Source organism: Haemorhous mexicanus, chromosome 5 (genome assembly GCF_027477595.1).
Source record: "Haemorhous mexicanus isolate bHaeMex1 chromosome 5, bHaeMex1.pri, whole genome shotgun sequence".
Lineage (NCBI taxonomy): Eukaryota > Metazoa > Chordata > Aves > Passeriformes > Fringillidae > Haemorhous > Haemorhous mexicanus.
Window position 1 is genome coordinate 14,018,603 of NC_082345.1, and position 15,553 is coordinate 14,034,155.

The following is a 15,553-nucleotide window of genomic DNA, read 5'->3' on the forward strand; positions in this document are numbered from 1 at the left end:
CAGAGTGTTTCACTTCAACAGATTTTTCTAGACTGTTCTTGTAGTGATAGTCTCTTTAGTCTAAGATAAAAGATTAGCCCCTATATTATTTGTAAAGAAATTATCTGAAACATGAAGAGTAATGAATTTTGAATAATTTCAACTTGTGCCATTATTTAGGAAATACCAACTGCTAAATAATGGGAAGTCTGATTGCAGCAGAGGTAAGGGATGCAGTACACGATTCTCTACTACAAAATCCTGCTCAGCACAAGGGGATTTCTTAAGGAACCATATGGGAGTTTTCTGTTCTTCTGTGATGCCAACACAGATGTGACTGAAGCAGAGTTAAAAAAGGACTAGGATTGTGTTAGTATAAATAACATGTATAGCATGCTTGAGATGTGAGGGTTTTCTGCTGGTTGTTTTTTTTTTTTTCCCAGTGTCAAGAAATGAAATAGTTACACTTCATTAGAGAGAAGGTGTGATAAAGCTGCTGGGTTGTCTGAGTTCTCAGAAAAGGCAGTGATTACTGCTGCAGCATGAATGGATCTTTGATTAGCTGGTTTGGAAGTGCTTTTTAGTGTTAGTGCTACTGCAGTACTCAAACCACATTGCAAATGACCTTGGCCTGACATGATGATGTTTGATGGATTTTTATATATACAAGAGATGATTAACCATATTTGTTATGTTTTCCTGCTTTCTATCAGTTTACTTGGTTTTATGCTGAAGTTTTGCCCTTAGGGGAAATATAAGCCTCCCATGTTGAAAGAGTTACTGTAAAAATACCAAGCCTGTCTGTCTCCTCTTCTACAGAGAAGAGGGAGTTTTTCTTTTTGTTTTGAGGTGTTTTTTTCTTTTTTTATTTTTGTGAGAGTGGGGGTGGTGGTCAGATGTCAAGAATAAGCTTATGTGTTGGAAAAGTATGTGACGGAATCAATTCTCAGAAGGTAAAGGGTTTTAATAGCCAAAGTCCGTGTGTTTCTTAAAATACCTTTCAATGTGAAGTTGTTGTTGATTTGTAATATAAAACAGAATATTTCTTTTTACAGAATTTTTATTTTTAGACGTTCTATTCCTGCCACAGAGTTGCTTGTTCTTGTTTTTGTCGGTTTTTGACACCGAAGAATCATTCCTTAGATGGTTATTGCTATAAATGGTAACCATTTACTAGTGTTCAAGTTCCACAGAAATCTCTCTGAGGAGGAGGAAAGATCTAATTTTTTTCTCTGTACTGAATAGGTTAGGAAGCATTACTCTAAGAAATTTGTCAATTTCAATATCAGATAATGTTTCCTGGGAGCAGAAAGCTTGTTGCTGCAACCAGAATAGTCTAGCAAAATGTTCACCTTTTGTGACTCTTCATTTTATCAATTCAGTTTCTTCCTTTCATCTTTTTTCCTCTTATATAAAGATAATTTTCATGGTGGGACGAGGATACCTATCTCCAGACCTCAGCAAGGTGCGGAGCAACTGTCCCAAAGCTATGAAGAGACTAATGGCAGAATGCTTAAAAAAGAAAAGAGATGAGAGACCCCTTTTTCCACAGGTGAGAAATGCTCCTCTTTAGCTCTCAACAGACTTTACAATTCAAAGTTGCAAACTCGCTGGCCAGTTCCAATTTTTTTTGATTAGTGCTATGGCAGGGTATCATAAGAGACCTGGTTCAGTACCTGGTTAGTTCTGTTTAAATAGAAATGTTCATTTTCATTTCAAAACACAGGTATTAAAATGACCTGTGTATTTGGAAAAGTATTTACATGTTGGAGAAAGTTTCAGCTGGGAGATAATGAAAGTAATAGTTGCAGTTAGACACACAAATTAGTACTTGGTAAATGTACTCAGAAATGTTTACACTGCCCTCCTTGTTCTCTCCCAAGCTTCAAGAAGGGGAACAGATAGTTTTGCCACAGAGCTTGATTTCATCATGCCTGCTGAGGAAGGTTTAGGTTCAAACAGCTTGAGGGGGAGGAGGGCAAAAATCTTGAATTTTTTTTTTTTTTTTCCTGTTTTGAATGTAACCAAGTCGTTTTCAAAAGATAAGGAGCTCCCCCTGCTGACTTTTTGGTAAATGTTATTAAGTAAAACGCTGGCAGAGCTGGATTTGTTTGCAGCAATGGCAGGTACAGGTACTAGGGCATAGACAAGAAGTCCAATAAAGAGCAAGTGTTTTCACTGTGCTTAGAGGGAATCAGTGTGCCCTTAAAAAGGGGGAAATTCCTCAACTGTCGTTTTCAGCTTCCTTAGGATATAAGCATTAAGAATGCAGTGCAGTAAGCTATATTTTAAAAATCCTTTTTTTTAAGATGTATTTAAATATTTTTCTGTAGTTAATTCATATTGTGCCTTTGGTTTTAAGAGAGAGTCACAGCTTGGGAACAGCAAGTTTGATCATGTATTTTCTGTGTTTTAGATCCTTGCCTCCATTGAGCTTCTGGCACGGTCCTTGCCAAAAATTCACCGCAGTGCATCTGAGCCCTCGTTGAACCGGGCTGGCTTCCAGACAGAGGATTTTAGTCTATATGCTTGTGCTTCTCCAAAAACACCCATCCAGGCAGGGGGATACGGTGGGTTTCCAGTGCACTGAACCCAAATGTGAAAGCATGTGCCTGTGTGTCTGTGTGCTGGTGTGTCCTGTGAGTGCCAGGTGTTTGTTCTCAGTTCCTACCAGCTCCAATCGTAAGGGTTACTGAGGGAACAAAGGCTCACTTCCTACCACTGGGCACTGAGTATTCCCAGCACAGTCTGTGTTGGTGACTAGTGCCCTGGGAACAGCTGGCACAAGAAGAACTGTAATGTCATGTAGGAGACATGGGAAAAGTGACTTCAAAACAAGCAAAAATCTTGATAAGGTCATCGGGTGTCATTTTTGCCTAGTTTATTGATTGGAATTAGTTACTCAGGAGTGTATTTGATTTGAATCTACTCAAGCTATGGTTGTCTGTTGTTTTGGGGGTTTTCTGGGGTTTTTTTACTTCATTTAAGGTCATTATATTTGAGCAAGAAGCTTTAGATTCTTCATTTAGTTAGGCTATTCATATGGGAAACACTTGGAAAGATAAACTTAGCTTCAAGGCTGAACACAGTCCAGACTTTGTTGTGATCAGCAGAAGTGAGCAGATACAACACAGAATCCAAAGAAAGCCCTGAATAACATGTGACTCATATCTTGAAAGTGGAAGTTTAAATTAGTACTGTTTAGGGAACATTTCTTGTACAGAAGAGTGGTGAATGGGGTTTTTTATGTTACATTTTTTTCTAAATATTCTGACCTGATATAGTTTACACCATCTCCAAATGTTCTGTTACAATGCAACACAGAAGAAATTCCGAATGTGCTTTTGCCAAGCTGCAAGGCTATTACTGGTATTGGTGCCTGTATCCTTCAATTAGTATGGATTTCAAAATTTATAAAAACATTTTAAATCTCAAGCATGACCAAGTGCTTTAAGAGGAAAAATGCTGCTAACACCCATAATAGGAAAAGAAGATTTGAAAAAGCAATTTTGTTCATGGAAATCAGTGTTATACTACAAATTTTGTTAAGATGAAAAGTGTTAATTACTTTAATATTAAGAATACACTGAACATGCTTCTCTTGAGTAACAAATTGATTTTTTCACTTGCATGGAAAAGCTGCTATTTGACTAGGCAGGAGTGAATCAGTTGGAATAGATATCTAACTGAGAAAGTTAGACACCTTACCAAAATCCTCCTCACTTTGGAGACTGTATTTTCCTCTAGAGCGTTGCTCTAGAACAAGTGCACCAGAGTAGTAGTTTAGGTTATATCAATCTTTAATGTCAGACATGAAAGAAAGATGTACAGACAGTGTTCTTGTATGTTTTGGGATGAGTTATGTGGTTTTACTTGGTTTGAACTGCTGAGCTGTTAATTTTCACAGATTACTCTGCATTGGAAACAGGCTGTTGCTGCTCTTGTTAGGACTTCAAGGGCCAGGGGTGTTCCTAGTGGCTTCAGATTTACATACTCACGGAGAAATTTGCCTGTTGCTAGCAGTACATTTTTGAAATAGATCAGGAATTCCAAAATGGTTTGGTTTACTGCTGTCTGGCAACTGAGCCTTTTAAAATGGAAAGCAGATTTAGAGAGCTTGAAGAGGTATAGGCAATTTTTACATTTTCTGGATGGATTATAATGGTCTTTTTGGCTTCTGCTGTTGGAGTGGTTTGGGAACTAACTTTTCTCCTTTTCTTAGTATAGAAAATTTAGCTGTTGAAATCTCTCTTTATGGAAATAGTTACAGAGGACAAATATTGTTCTTGTTTTAGAAAATCTGTTTCCCATCTTCCTGGTAGCTTCACCTCATTTTGGCAGGCTTATCTTAAAATGAAAACAGGACTGAAGTGTTGTTTTCCTCTTTCACTCTTTGTTTTATGTATCTGTTCTAGCAGTGATGAGGAAAGACAAAGCTGTGGGGTGTGGTATTCAGGACAGAGCAAGAGGATGCTACTGGTTCTCCTGCATAAGCTACAAATGGGGCATCCCACACAGAAAGGTCCTACCCACACAGGGAGTTGCAAAGAGTGCAGAACCATCCCCCTTGCCCTGCCCAGGCTTATTCTTGTTCAGGTCTGCCAGATCAGTTCAAACCAGTTATTCCTTGGAGTAGTGTTGTCCTTCTTGTTGTTAGGGTTGTTCATCTGTGCTATCAGAGCTACAATCATGGGGGGAGAGTGCTGCCATCCTTAGACACATTGGCCCCATTGCCTGCTGTATGGTCAGTGCATTCTTCCTGTGTCACCTGTTCTTACTGAGCGTTTTGGGTTCCATGGCCATAATGTGATTTTAGCTTCTCACTAAACACTTTATGAAGCCTAAAAGGAGGCTGTTTTGGGGACCATTAACTTTATCTGACAGAGAGGCATTTACAGGTCTCGTTTCTGTAAGTTCTAAATGCTGCTTCAACGAGATTTGGAAGTGTCTGTGGGATGAAGGTGCCTAACTACACTTGTGGATTTGGGTCAGAGTTCTCAAAGGTGTAACTCAGCTATGTTGTTGAGAAACAGACTCCTGTTGGTTCAGAAAACATGCCTGTAGGATCCTAGGTTTTTCTGGAGGAGTAATTATATTAGGTGAGGTTCCTTTTTATTTTATTTCCCTACATATCAGTACAGAAACAAAATCTGTCTTAGTACCTTCAGCATGTTCCAAATTTTTGCTTACCCAGTGGATAGTATCCATAGAAAAGATCAGCACAAGATCCAACAGAAAACTACCTCCTTTTTTTTTTTTTTTCCTGTGTCTGTGAACCAGGCCTGGTGTTGGAATCTGGTGTTTCCCTACAATATATCAGTCAGTCTCTAGTTCACTAGGTAAGGCTGGCACAGCCTGGAAGGGAACCATTCTTCTCCTTATGATCCTTCTGAGAAACGTGGCATCTACCCCAGGATAAGGAGTACAGTTAAGATGATGTGTGCATACCTTAGTAACCACATGAATTCAGGTAGCTTAAAAATTTGTTAGAGGACAGAATGGTAGCTGCATCTTAAATCCTTCCAGGAACTGGAGGTAGCAGGTTCACTCAGAACATGCCCTTGTAATACATAGTTTGGAGGCAACATGAAAGATCTTGATCATCTTTTACTGCAGATTTTTTGAAAGTGTGCATTTAAAATAGTTTCCACTTGCTCTGTAGGAGACAATCATGAAAAGACTAGTAGCCGAATTGAAAAGGGTTTGTAAGTGTACATTTTCAGATGCTATCCATCCTTTGGAAAGAAATTGCTTTGGTACCAGTCAAAGCAAATATCTGCAGTTCTTCTTGATAAAAAGCACCTCAGATGTCTGGCTCACAATGAATATAAATATCTGGGGATTTTTCTGGTAGCAAGTTGCTAAGCATGTGGTTTCATAGCTTGGTATGGATAGGTGTAGTCATGTACATACCTCACCAGGGGAAAGCTGTTACTGGCATTCTTCATAACTTCATTTTACACATGTTCAGCCAACATAATCCCTTTATTAGATGACCATGTTACCTATTTTGGTCTCCTATTGATTTGAGATCATATTAACACTGTAATTTTGCAAGGGGAGATTTAGCATTAACTTTTCAAAGAAAATATGGTTGCTAAGGTTTTGTTTAAATGGCAGGAAAGTCTGAAAATTCCCTTTTTAAAGCTACCATTCTATCTCAGAAAAGTCTTTATTTCTGGTCCTGTTTTTTGATCTTTCCCAACTAAAGGTTCTTTTTTTTTTTTTTTCTGAAAGTCCCTATATGACTATTAAAATCTGAATTATTACCAGAAGTAGGCAGAAGGACAAGATAAGTAATGATGGAGCAATCTCTTTTTTTATAAATTTATCTTTAATCACCAGTTTAGAAAGGCAGACTGAAAAATAAATTAAATAGAGCATGTTTTGTAAGTGTAGTTAAGCATAAATGTCGCTTAAAAATTGACCTCACAGGCAATATTTGGTTACTTTTTTGTTCTTCTCTTAAAGAAAACATGTACAAAACTTGAGGTGTTTGTAGAAGTTACTGTGAAGAGAGTTGGGAAGTCAATGAAAGGTAGCCAAAAAAAGCAAGAAAAAATTATCCAATATTTAGAGTTTTAAGAGCAAGAGTTTAATCTGGTGGTAGAATTAGTAAATTAGGCCATTAGATCTATCATGAAGCTTTTATTCTACTGTTAAAACTTAAGCCTTGCCACCACAGTCTGTAAAGACACAAAGAGCTTGAAGCCTGTCACAATTCCCTGTGCCACCCTTACTTTGGACTTCAGGTGTACTCCCTTCTTATTCCCTAAGAGACACAGAGCCCTTTCCCTGCTTTCTTCAAGTTCCCTTAGAGCTGGGTCAGCTGTTCCTCATGGGCCTTTCAGGTGCCTTTTCTTCCCCCTACTAATGCAGACAGCTGACTACTCTTCTTGGTTCTACTCTTTGTAGAGCAAGACATTCCACAGAATTAACACTCTAAGTCTAGAATTTTGTTTGCAGGGATGTTTCTGGTTTGTTTCCAGTATTCAGAATAAGAATCTTGAGGAAAAAAAAGCCAACAATACAATCACTCTTGAAAAGATTGGAAGGACACCAGATAGGGAGCAGTTGTTTGAATGTAATGGCATTCAAAACCCTTCTGTTGAACAGAACAAAGGCTCTCTTCTACCTGCTTATCACCCCTTCAGTATTAGGGAAGCTCTGAGAAGTGCTGTCAAGAAAGTGGCATAAACTAACCCAAAATGCATATGAAACCCAACAGGGGGGAGTTATATGTATGTTTCTTTTCTCTTTCTCCTGAGTCCTTTTGATTATGCTTAGACACCCCTCACTAAAAATCCTGTAGAATAGCAAATAAAAAAAAAAAAAAAAAAAAAAAAATTCCCTGCCACCCACAAAGAAATTGTAAAGTATAGGATTAAGAGGTTTAATATCTTAGACTCAGCTTCTATTCAGTCTTCTGTCAAACTCCTGAAAGACTTCAGGCAGCAATTTTACTCTGTGCCATAGTTGCATCCTCTCAGAAGTGGGACTACAAGTCTGTCTCACGGCACGGTGGCACTAAATAAATTATGTAGGATTTCATTACATCATCACATGTGAAAGCAAAAGCACTGCATATAATTATTCTTTATTCAGTAATTCTGAAGGAAGCATGGAGTTGCTTTATTTGTTATGCTCCCTGTTAGTGAGGCCTAATTTCTGGTCTGGGATTGAGTAGACAATCTCTCCATTCTTATGTTTCTGTCAGTGGGTTGCTATGTTGGTCTCTAGCACTCTGTTACACTGGTTTTCTATTCAGGCACTTTACTGTATATAGTCTTTAAAGGGTAATGGGTATCTCATAACGTTCTTTGCTATTAAATTAGTTTTACAACAGAACTGGTTTGCAGTTGGATGCATTTATGAAACTGGTGCTTCTCAGGAGGACATATGTGCAATAAGGAATTTAAAGTAAAATTAAGCTGATACATTTAATTTTTAAATGCATAATGAATTAGACTTTGCTTGAACTTTCACCTTCTTGGGAAGAATGGGTAGGGCTTGCTTTCAAGAAATCCTTTGCTGGTTAAATATGCTGGGTCTGTATTCAATGTTCTCTCACTGTGTATTCTCTTGTGCTTTAATTTTAACAGTTTGCATTTTTTAACATCTTTTATGTTCGGCCTGATGTTCAACTAGTCTCGTAACTGAAATCACCTTTTTAAACCAAGCTCTTGTCCTCCCTCTACAGGAGAATTTGCAGCGTTCAAGTAGCCACAGCACCATGGCAGCACCCACTCTGTTATTTAAGTCTTGTGTTCCTACAGTTTCTTAACATCAAAACTCCATTCTGCTCTGCAAAACCTAAAGTAATTTAGAAAAGATATCCATAAGCTTAAAAGTGGAGCAGAATGGAACCACCAGTCCAACACAATGGGAAAAAGTACCTTTTTGGGAACCAGAGTCCTCTGCTGCCAGTGTCTCTCCTTCAACACGAGCCACCACGTGCATTCGGAGACCTGCGGTGGCTGCCTGTGCCGTTGGCATCACTCCCAGGAGAGGAGAGGGCGCTCGTGGTGGGACTGTGGTGCTCGGGCGCGGGGACGGAGCTGCTGCTGCTGCTGCTGAACTTAGGAGCCTTGCTTTGGAGGGTCTGCCGGCCGCCTTGCTCCCTCTAACAGCGTCAGAGCCTCAACATCTGATGAGTGCTCATTTCAATGAATCATTTTCCATTCTGATCCTTTTTTTTTTCTGGTGTACTTACTGATTTATGGACAAGGCAGTATCCCCTTTTCGCTGTATTACAGTGTCAAACGCCTCAGTCTGTCTATATTGCTGGGGTTTATTCCTTTAAAATTAAAAGTGTGGGGCAGTGGGAGCTGGAGATGTTATTCTGGAGGCAGAGAGGTTCATCTGAAGAAAAGGGGATGCTGCCACACCTTTTTTTCAGATTTACTTTACCACTTCTTAAAAAGAACGAACAACCACCATCCTTAACCTTTTTCCTTTTCCAGTATTTTCTTGGTGTGTGCATATACAACATCTTCTTGAAGGATTAGGACGATCCTTCTTTTGTTGGTCCAGCAACAAACTGAAGTTTAAAAAAAATGTAGCGAGATTGTCCTCTTTTATTTTATTTTTTTTGTATCATATGATACAATGTATTTATCAAAGATGCTGCTGCAGCATCTAAAGTCTGTAGAAATCCTGATACAGACTGTGAATGGTGTATGTACCTACTTTAAAAGTTTTATTTTAAACGAGGGTGCAGGTTAATGCCAGGTACCTTACCAATATGTAATGTTTTCATAAATGAGGAAAAAAGTTCTCAGGTTGAATTGAATTCAAATACAATCCCCCCCTAGAATTAGACATTCCAAAAATTATGTTTTGGTACTTTCAAGAGCTTTTTTTAAAGGATTTTTATCCTGTTAACTAAACGTCCTCTGATAAGTGTGTGTGTAAATGTGGAGCATCTTGTCCTAATGGCAAGTTGTTAGGTCAAAACAAAACGGTACTTGCTGGATCCACGCTGACTACTCCTCCTCTCATCGCTTTCCTCCCTGTCATCTCTTCCCTTCTGCTTGTCTTTCCCCTCTGTACACTTTGCAAACTAGGACGAAGGTGGCGGTGTCTCCATTAGAGTGCTTTGTTTTCCTGTCCTCCAGTCATGGAAAACAACAACTCATAGAGTTCTGCACATCATTTACCTCTAGTAGAATATCTTGTGATGTGATCTGCTTCCAGAGTTCTCTGGTATGTGGTATTACCTGTAAATTATTTGTACAGAGGCAAGGCAGACCACATTGGAAAGAAACTCAAGCTCAGACAGAAGTTTCCAGAATTTGATTCATATCAGCTCTGTACCACTCCAGGTGAGGCAGGAGAACTGACCCCCCTCTAGCAGAGAGGTTCTTGCTGGAAGGAGGTGGGGAGTTTTTAAAAAATCATGACAAATAAATGAAGGAGTTAAATGTGTGTGAATGTGATGTCCATGCTAAACGTGGATGTACCGAGTGAGGGTGCTGTCCTTCCCTCCCTAGGGAAAGGGGACTGTTCCTGTCTGCAGAAGGTTGCTCCCAGATGAAGGGAGAAAAGCACATCAGAAGTAGAAAGTGTTTTTAATACCCTAGAATTTTGCGGTGTTGCTGGTAGTCTGTTACGTTTGTCAGTAAATATTTACTGGGGCTATAGGGACCTGACTGATCTGAAGTGGGAATTAAAACTGAAATACTGTGTATTCATATTAATTCCACAAACATTAGCAAGATAGCAATAGTGAATGACTTAATAGTCACTACAAGAATGAAGTGATTCATGTTGGTACATGAACGGAATTGATTTTGTGTACAGGACGCATTTTAAAAACGAAGGAGAAAAAAAAAGCACAAATTTTTTTCTTGTCTGCTGTGGGTCTTCAGATGCTGTAGGGTTTTTACCTTAATGAGGCTGGCAGGAATTTAAAAAGTAGCAATAGCCACTTTCCAGTGTGGAGAAGCTGATGCAGAGCAGTGGTAGCAGATGGTGCAGTCGGAGTGCTCCCGGGTGATCATCTGAGGCCAGTACCTGAGAGGTGGAGGGAGCCTGGGGCCACTGGTGCCAGCAGGCAGGTGAGAGCATTTACCAGATACAGGCTCCCAGGGGGAAAGGAGTCCCTGCTTCTCCTTTCACCCCGTGCTTGGCTCCAGCCCCTTGATGGGCTGTGGCCCCATTTGTACATGTCAGGGATACTGAGGTCAAGGTTCTCTCAAAAGAAGCTGTTAACAGAGCAAGTATGGACGGGTGGTTCAACACTCATTTGTTTCACAGATCATGTTAAAAGCTCTTGTTTCCTTCCACAGTCATGCTGGCAGAAAATTCTCTGTTAGGAACTTCATTCTATCTTTGCTTAAAATGAACTTATTTGGTGAAGATCATTACCCATTAGTCTACAATATGCTTCTTGAGCCCATAGGAAAAGCACAAGGAAAATTGCTATCCTTGTCCATGCAAAGCACTTTATAAGTAACACATGATCTCTGGGGGGTTTTTATTGTGATTTGTTTGTTTGTAGTTTTGTTTTTCTTTTTTTGTTTCTGGTTTTATTTTTTTCCCTAAGGAATGTGCAAGTTGTTTGGCTGCTGTTTAGAGAAGTCCTTTCAGGATGCATTTCTACTGGTTTTCTCGTTTGTTTGTTTCCCTCCAGATAGCTGTAGTAATGTGTGTTTGTCTGTAAGAGTTCCCAGGTAATGCTCATGCAAAACTTTGAAAGAAATGTAGTTTGTAAATAATTGGGATCATTTTTGGTTTTATCTTTTCCTTCAGTAGTTTTTCTGGATGTCTTGCATGCCATCAGAACCAGTCTTAAAGATGCCATTTAGATATTTAGTGAATGGGGAATCAAGACTAGATGAGAAATGAATGCTCTCTGTAGCAGTGGGATGAAGGAAGTAAACTGAAATGACCAACACATTCATACCTGTTACCCTAAATTCCCTAAGCTCCTTCATGGTGTCCCAACCACAGGCACATGCCGTAGTATGGAAATGTCAGTACATCATTCATGTGCACATGTTGGGACAAGCACCTAGAGTTATTCTGCTTCTTTTAGCTCTGTAGTATTTTGTATTTCCTAATCATTTGCAAAAGTACCAGTATCCAGTCCCAGCTATTCATGTCTTTATCCACCAGGCACAGACCTTCCCCTCTGCCTTTCCTTTTCCATACAGGTGACAGAGGCCTGTTACCTGTTACACCTTCCTGCTCAGAGTGTGATTATTTCCCCTGGCATATTTGCCAGAACTGCAACATTGTGGCGATGTTCAAACCGATTGGCAGGGATATAGAGGCCAGGTTGCTTTGAAAGTAATCGCTGTGTCAGTTAAGCCCTACATAGCCCCAGATACAATTAGCTATGAATCCACTTCTGCTTTTTATGCTTACCCAAAATCATCCTTTCTTGTACTTGACTGCTCTAGCAGCTGATGATGATGCAGAATGTTTGAGAACAAATACTGTCATTTTACTATGGTGTCTTAGCATCACTTGGATTAGTATGTGCTCCTTAGAGGCAGAATTTGGCCTTTGTGGCATAAAATAAGTGAAATTCTCATTGTTGATAAATGCCATGTCTTTCCATAAATGCCCAAACTGGGGGAGAAGTACCCTGAAGATGACACATAAATAGTTTTTCTTCTGTGTTTGCCTGGTGGTGTAGATGCATCCAGCATTTTACAGAAGACTGAGGGAAGCCAGATCCCCAGACACCTCACAAACAAGTATGGATTAAAGCTTTGATATCTGCAGGGACTAAATTTAGGGAAGAAGCATGTAGACATTTCACACTTCTGCAGCCTCTAGAATTCATTCCCTTCTTGACTGTGAGTGCAGCATTTGTAGCACAGACTCTTCATAGTACTGTAGACGATCTCTGTTGATAAAATGTATCACCAGTAGCACAGTGGGACAGGCAAAGCCTCTAGGTACAGTCAAGTTAAAAAGCAGCTGCATGAGTGGACTCTTAGAGCATCACTCTGAAAATGCTGAGTGTTCTGGTTTTCTGTGATGCATTTTTCATAGAAGTTTATGAAACAAACTTTGTTTACTGCAGCCTTGTTACTGTGCATTTGCACTTGGTGTTTGTGTTGGCATGCATTTGAAAGACCTGTCTTCACTGCTTTGTTACTTCATACCAACTTCATACCCACCATATGAAGTTTAGCCAAGGCAAGTACTGGATTCTGCACCTGGGGTGGATACCCCTGGTTATGTGTATAGGCCAGGGGATGAGAGGCTGGAGAGCACAAAGGGACCTGGGGGTCCTGGTCATGGCAAGCTGAACACGACCCAGCAGTGCCCTGGCAGCCAGGAGGGCCAACCCTGTCCTGGGGGCACAGGCCCAGCATGGCCAGCCAGGCAAGGGAGGGATTGTCCTGCTCTGCTCTGGGCTGGGGTGGCCTCACCTCGAGGGCTGGGGCACTTTTGGGTGCCACAGTGTAAGAAAGACTATTACTGTTAGACTATTACTAATGAACTATTAGAGAGTGTCCAGAGGAGGGCCATGAGGATGGTGGAGGGGAAGCTGTATGAGGAGCAACTGAGGAGGGTCAGGCACTGAGCTCTTTTCTGTGGTGACCGATGACAGGATCCAAGGGAATGGCCTGAAGTTGCATCAGGGGATGTTTAGGTGGGATATCAGGAAAAGGTTCTTCATCCAGGGGGTGGTCAGACACTGGAACAGGCTGCTTAGGGCAGTGGTCACAGCACCATGCCTGGCAAAGTTCAAGAAGCATTTGGACAATGCTCTCAGGCACATGGGGCAATTCTTGGGCCAGGAGTTGGACTTTGATGGCCCTTGTGGGTCCCTTCCAACTCAGCATGTTCTGTGATGCTGTCATTCTTACCTAATAAATTATTGGAAGAGCAGAGCCAGATTGTTAAAATGAAAAGGTTTGCGTGTAAGTTTCAAGGATGCTAACACAGAAGCTACTAAGTCAGCACCATGACAGCAGTAACTATGAACCTGTGGAAGGAGGAAGCTTTAAAAGTTGCAGAATACAGACTACACCAAGAGTGAATTCAGATGCAAACTAACTTCTCTCTTTTGTTTAGAAAAGAGAGGTACCAAGACCCTCTGTTCAATGGTTTACATAGGGATCCCCCAAAACAGTTTTTTGTAGTTTGCCAAATGATCATGTGCCTTTGCAACTTTAAAAAGTACAACAGAATGTAAACCAGGTGCTTTGTAACTAGAGCAGTGTCTTTGGTTTACATCTGCTGCAGTAGTTTTGTATATAGCTATCCCTGTATGTAGGTAGTTTGGGGTTGATCAACTCCTGTAAAGGAGCAGGGAGGGCAGAGAGTATTCCCCAAAATACCTGTTAGCATTTCAAAGCTAAGAATTGAAGGATACCAAATTTAGTTAAAGTAAACCTGCTGCTTGAAATCTGCTCTATAAACAGGTAATGAGCTTCATTTAACTTAAAAACAACTAAGCCCTCCTTCCCTTCCAAAGACACAGAGATCTTGTTAAGGAAAGCTCCGAAGAGACCCAAAGCTACACTTAGAGCATCTTGGAATGAGATGGTAGGTGGAGAATGAGAGCTAGATGAGGAGAAACTGGTGGTTAGCATTCATGTAATCAAGGTTCACATGTATCAGACCATACAATTAGTTCCTTGTCCCAGAAAATGCAGTAAGTTGTGTTTCTGGAATGTCAGCAGCTTTCCTCACTGCTTCCCTGGGCCTCTTGCAGTTGCTGTTCAGTGATCATATCCTGTTATTGCACATGAACTGTGGGAGATGGTAGGTGTCTTGTCAGCTGAGGGACAACCAGTAGGTGTGAATTTGATTTGTTCAAATTTCAAACTGGTTACGTAGACTTCTGGCAGTACCTACATATCAGTGTCATATTTAACCTACTTGTCCATGAAGGACAAAATAATGGGTTTAGATATTAATGCTTTTTCAGATCTTTTCCTTTTCTTCCTCGGGGCAGGACTTTTGGCATAATTGTAACTTACAAAGTTATGTCTAAATGCACAGTTCATATGAGATGTCAGACCAATTTTAATTTGGTTTTGTTCCTTTTAGAAAACAAAGCATAAAAATGTTCTGCTTATGTTCCAGAAACTATCTAGAATCCTTCTACCTACCCCAAATTCTGCACTAAAAGTACAAGTGATGGTTATTTTGTCTCTCTCCTTTTTTTAATCTTTTTTTTTTTTGGGGGGGGGGGGGGGGGCAGGGGGCAGGGAGGTGTTTAGGTTTGGAGCGGGGGAGGGTTGTGGTTTTTTGGGTTTTTCTTTTGTTTTGTTTTGGTTTTGTTTAGGAACTTCTAAACTACCTAGTATTTGCTTCATAGCATCCAGCAGCAGTGTGTTCAGCTCACCCAACCTCCTCAAGAGCCAACAGTGGCCTGTCCAGTCATTTTGTCTAGTTTGTCATGTTTGCAGCAGCTGTACTTTAGAATAAGCCTAGTGTGATACTTACTTTTGAGCAGGTAAATCAGAAAAATAACTTAGTTTTCTTTTTTTTGTTTTTTATTTGGGTTTGGAAGATGGTCAGGTTTTGTTATGATAAGTGTCACTCTGTGTTGCATTTGTGTATTCACCCTCGTTGAAGAGAAAATCCATCTGTGTGTTTGAGAGTTCAGTGGAATATTATGAGAAGAAATGAAGCCCATCATCTGGGCATGGATGTTGGATCTAGGGGAAAAACGGACCAAACTTGGGTGTTGGGTTATTTGGGGATGGTGGGGGGTTGTGAGGGCATAATTTAAATTAACTCTGTCTAAAATAAAGTGTAAGTGCAATAAATGTGCTTTTTTATTCAAAGCTGTGAACCTTTAGGAAAAAACAAAAAACACAAAAAAAGTCAACCAAAAAAAAAGGCACATCATTCTTCAATGAGCCTTGTGTCCTACCTGCCTCCCCTTCCTCCCCCTCTCCACACTTCTCAACTGACAGAAACCTGACAGTGGCCAACTTGCATGTGTTGGCAGCCCAAATTAACACTGCTGTTCTGATCTCATTGATGGGATGGGGGAAAATCCTGCCCCCTACTTCTCTTCCACTCTTGAAATGCTCCAGTACTGCCCTGTGTAGAGCAGGGTCTGCCACTACCTGGGATGCATGAGCCAGCCCAT

The 15,553-nt window shown here is 40.3% G+C and overlaps 1 protein-coding gene across 1 annotated transcript in view; it reads left to right on the forward strand.

Annotated features, from left to right (window-relative positions):
- BRAF (B-Raf proto-oncogene, serine/threonine kinase) overlaps positions 1 to 14,596 on the forward strand; it is an 80,852-nt gene extending 66,256 nt beyond the window's left edge. Inside the window, exons 17-19 of the mRNA XM_059845942.1 lie at positions 1,397 to 1,531; positions 2,396 to 2,549; positions 8,180 to 14,596. Coding sequence (XP_059701925.1) covers positions 1,397 to 1,531; positions 2,396 to 2,549; positions 8,180 to 8,202 — 312 coding nt within the window. The 3' untranslated portion in view covers positions 8,203 to 14,596. The remainder of the gene's footprint in view (positions 1 to 1,396; positions 1,532 to 2,395; positions 2,550 to 8,179) is intronic.
- The last annotated feature ends 957 nt before the right edge of the window (positions 14,597 to 15,553 follow it).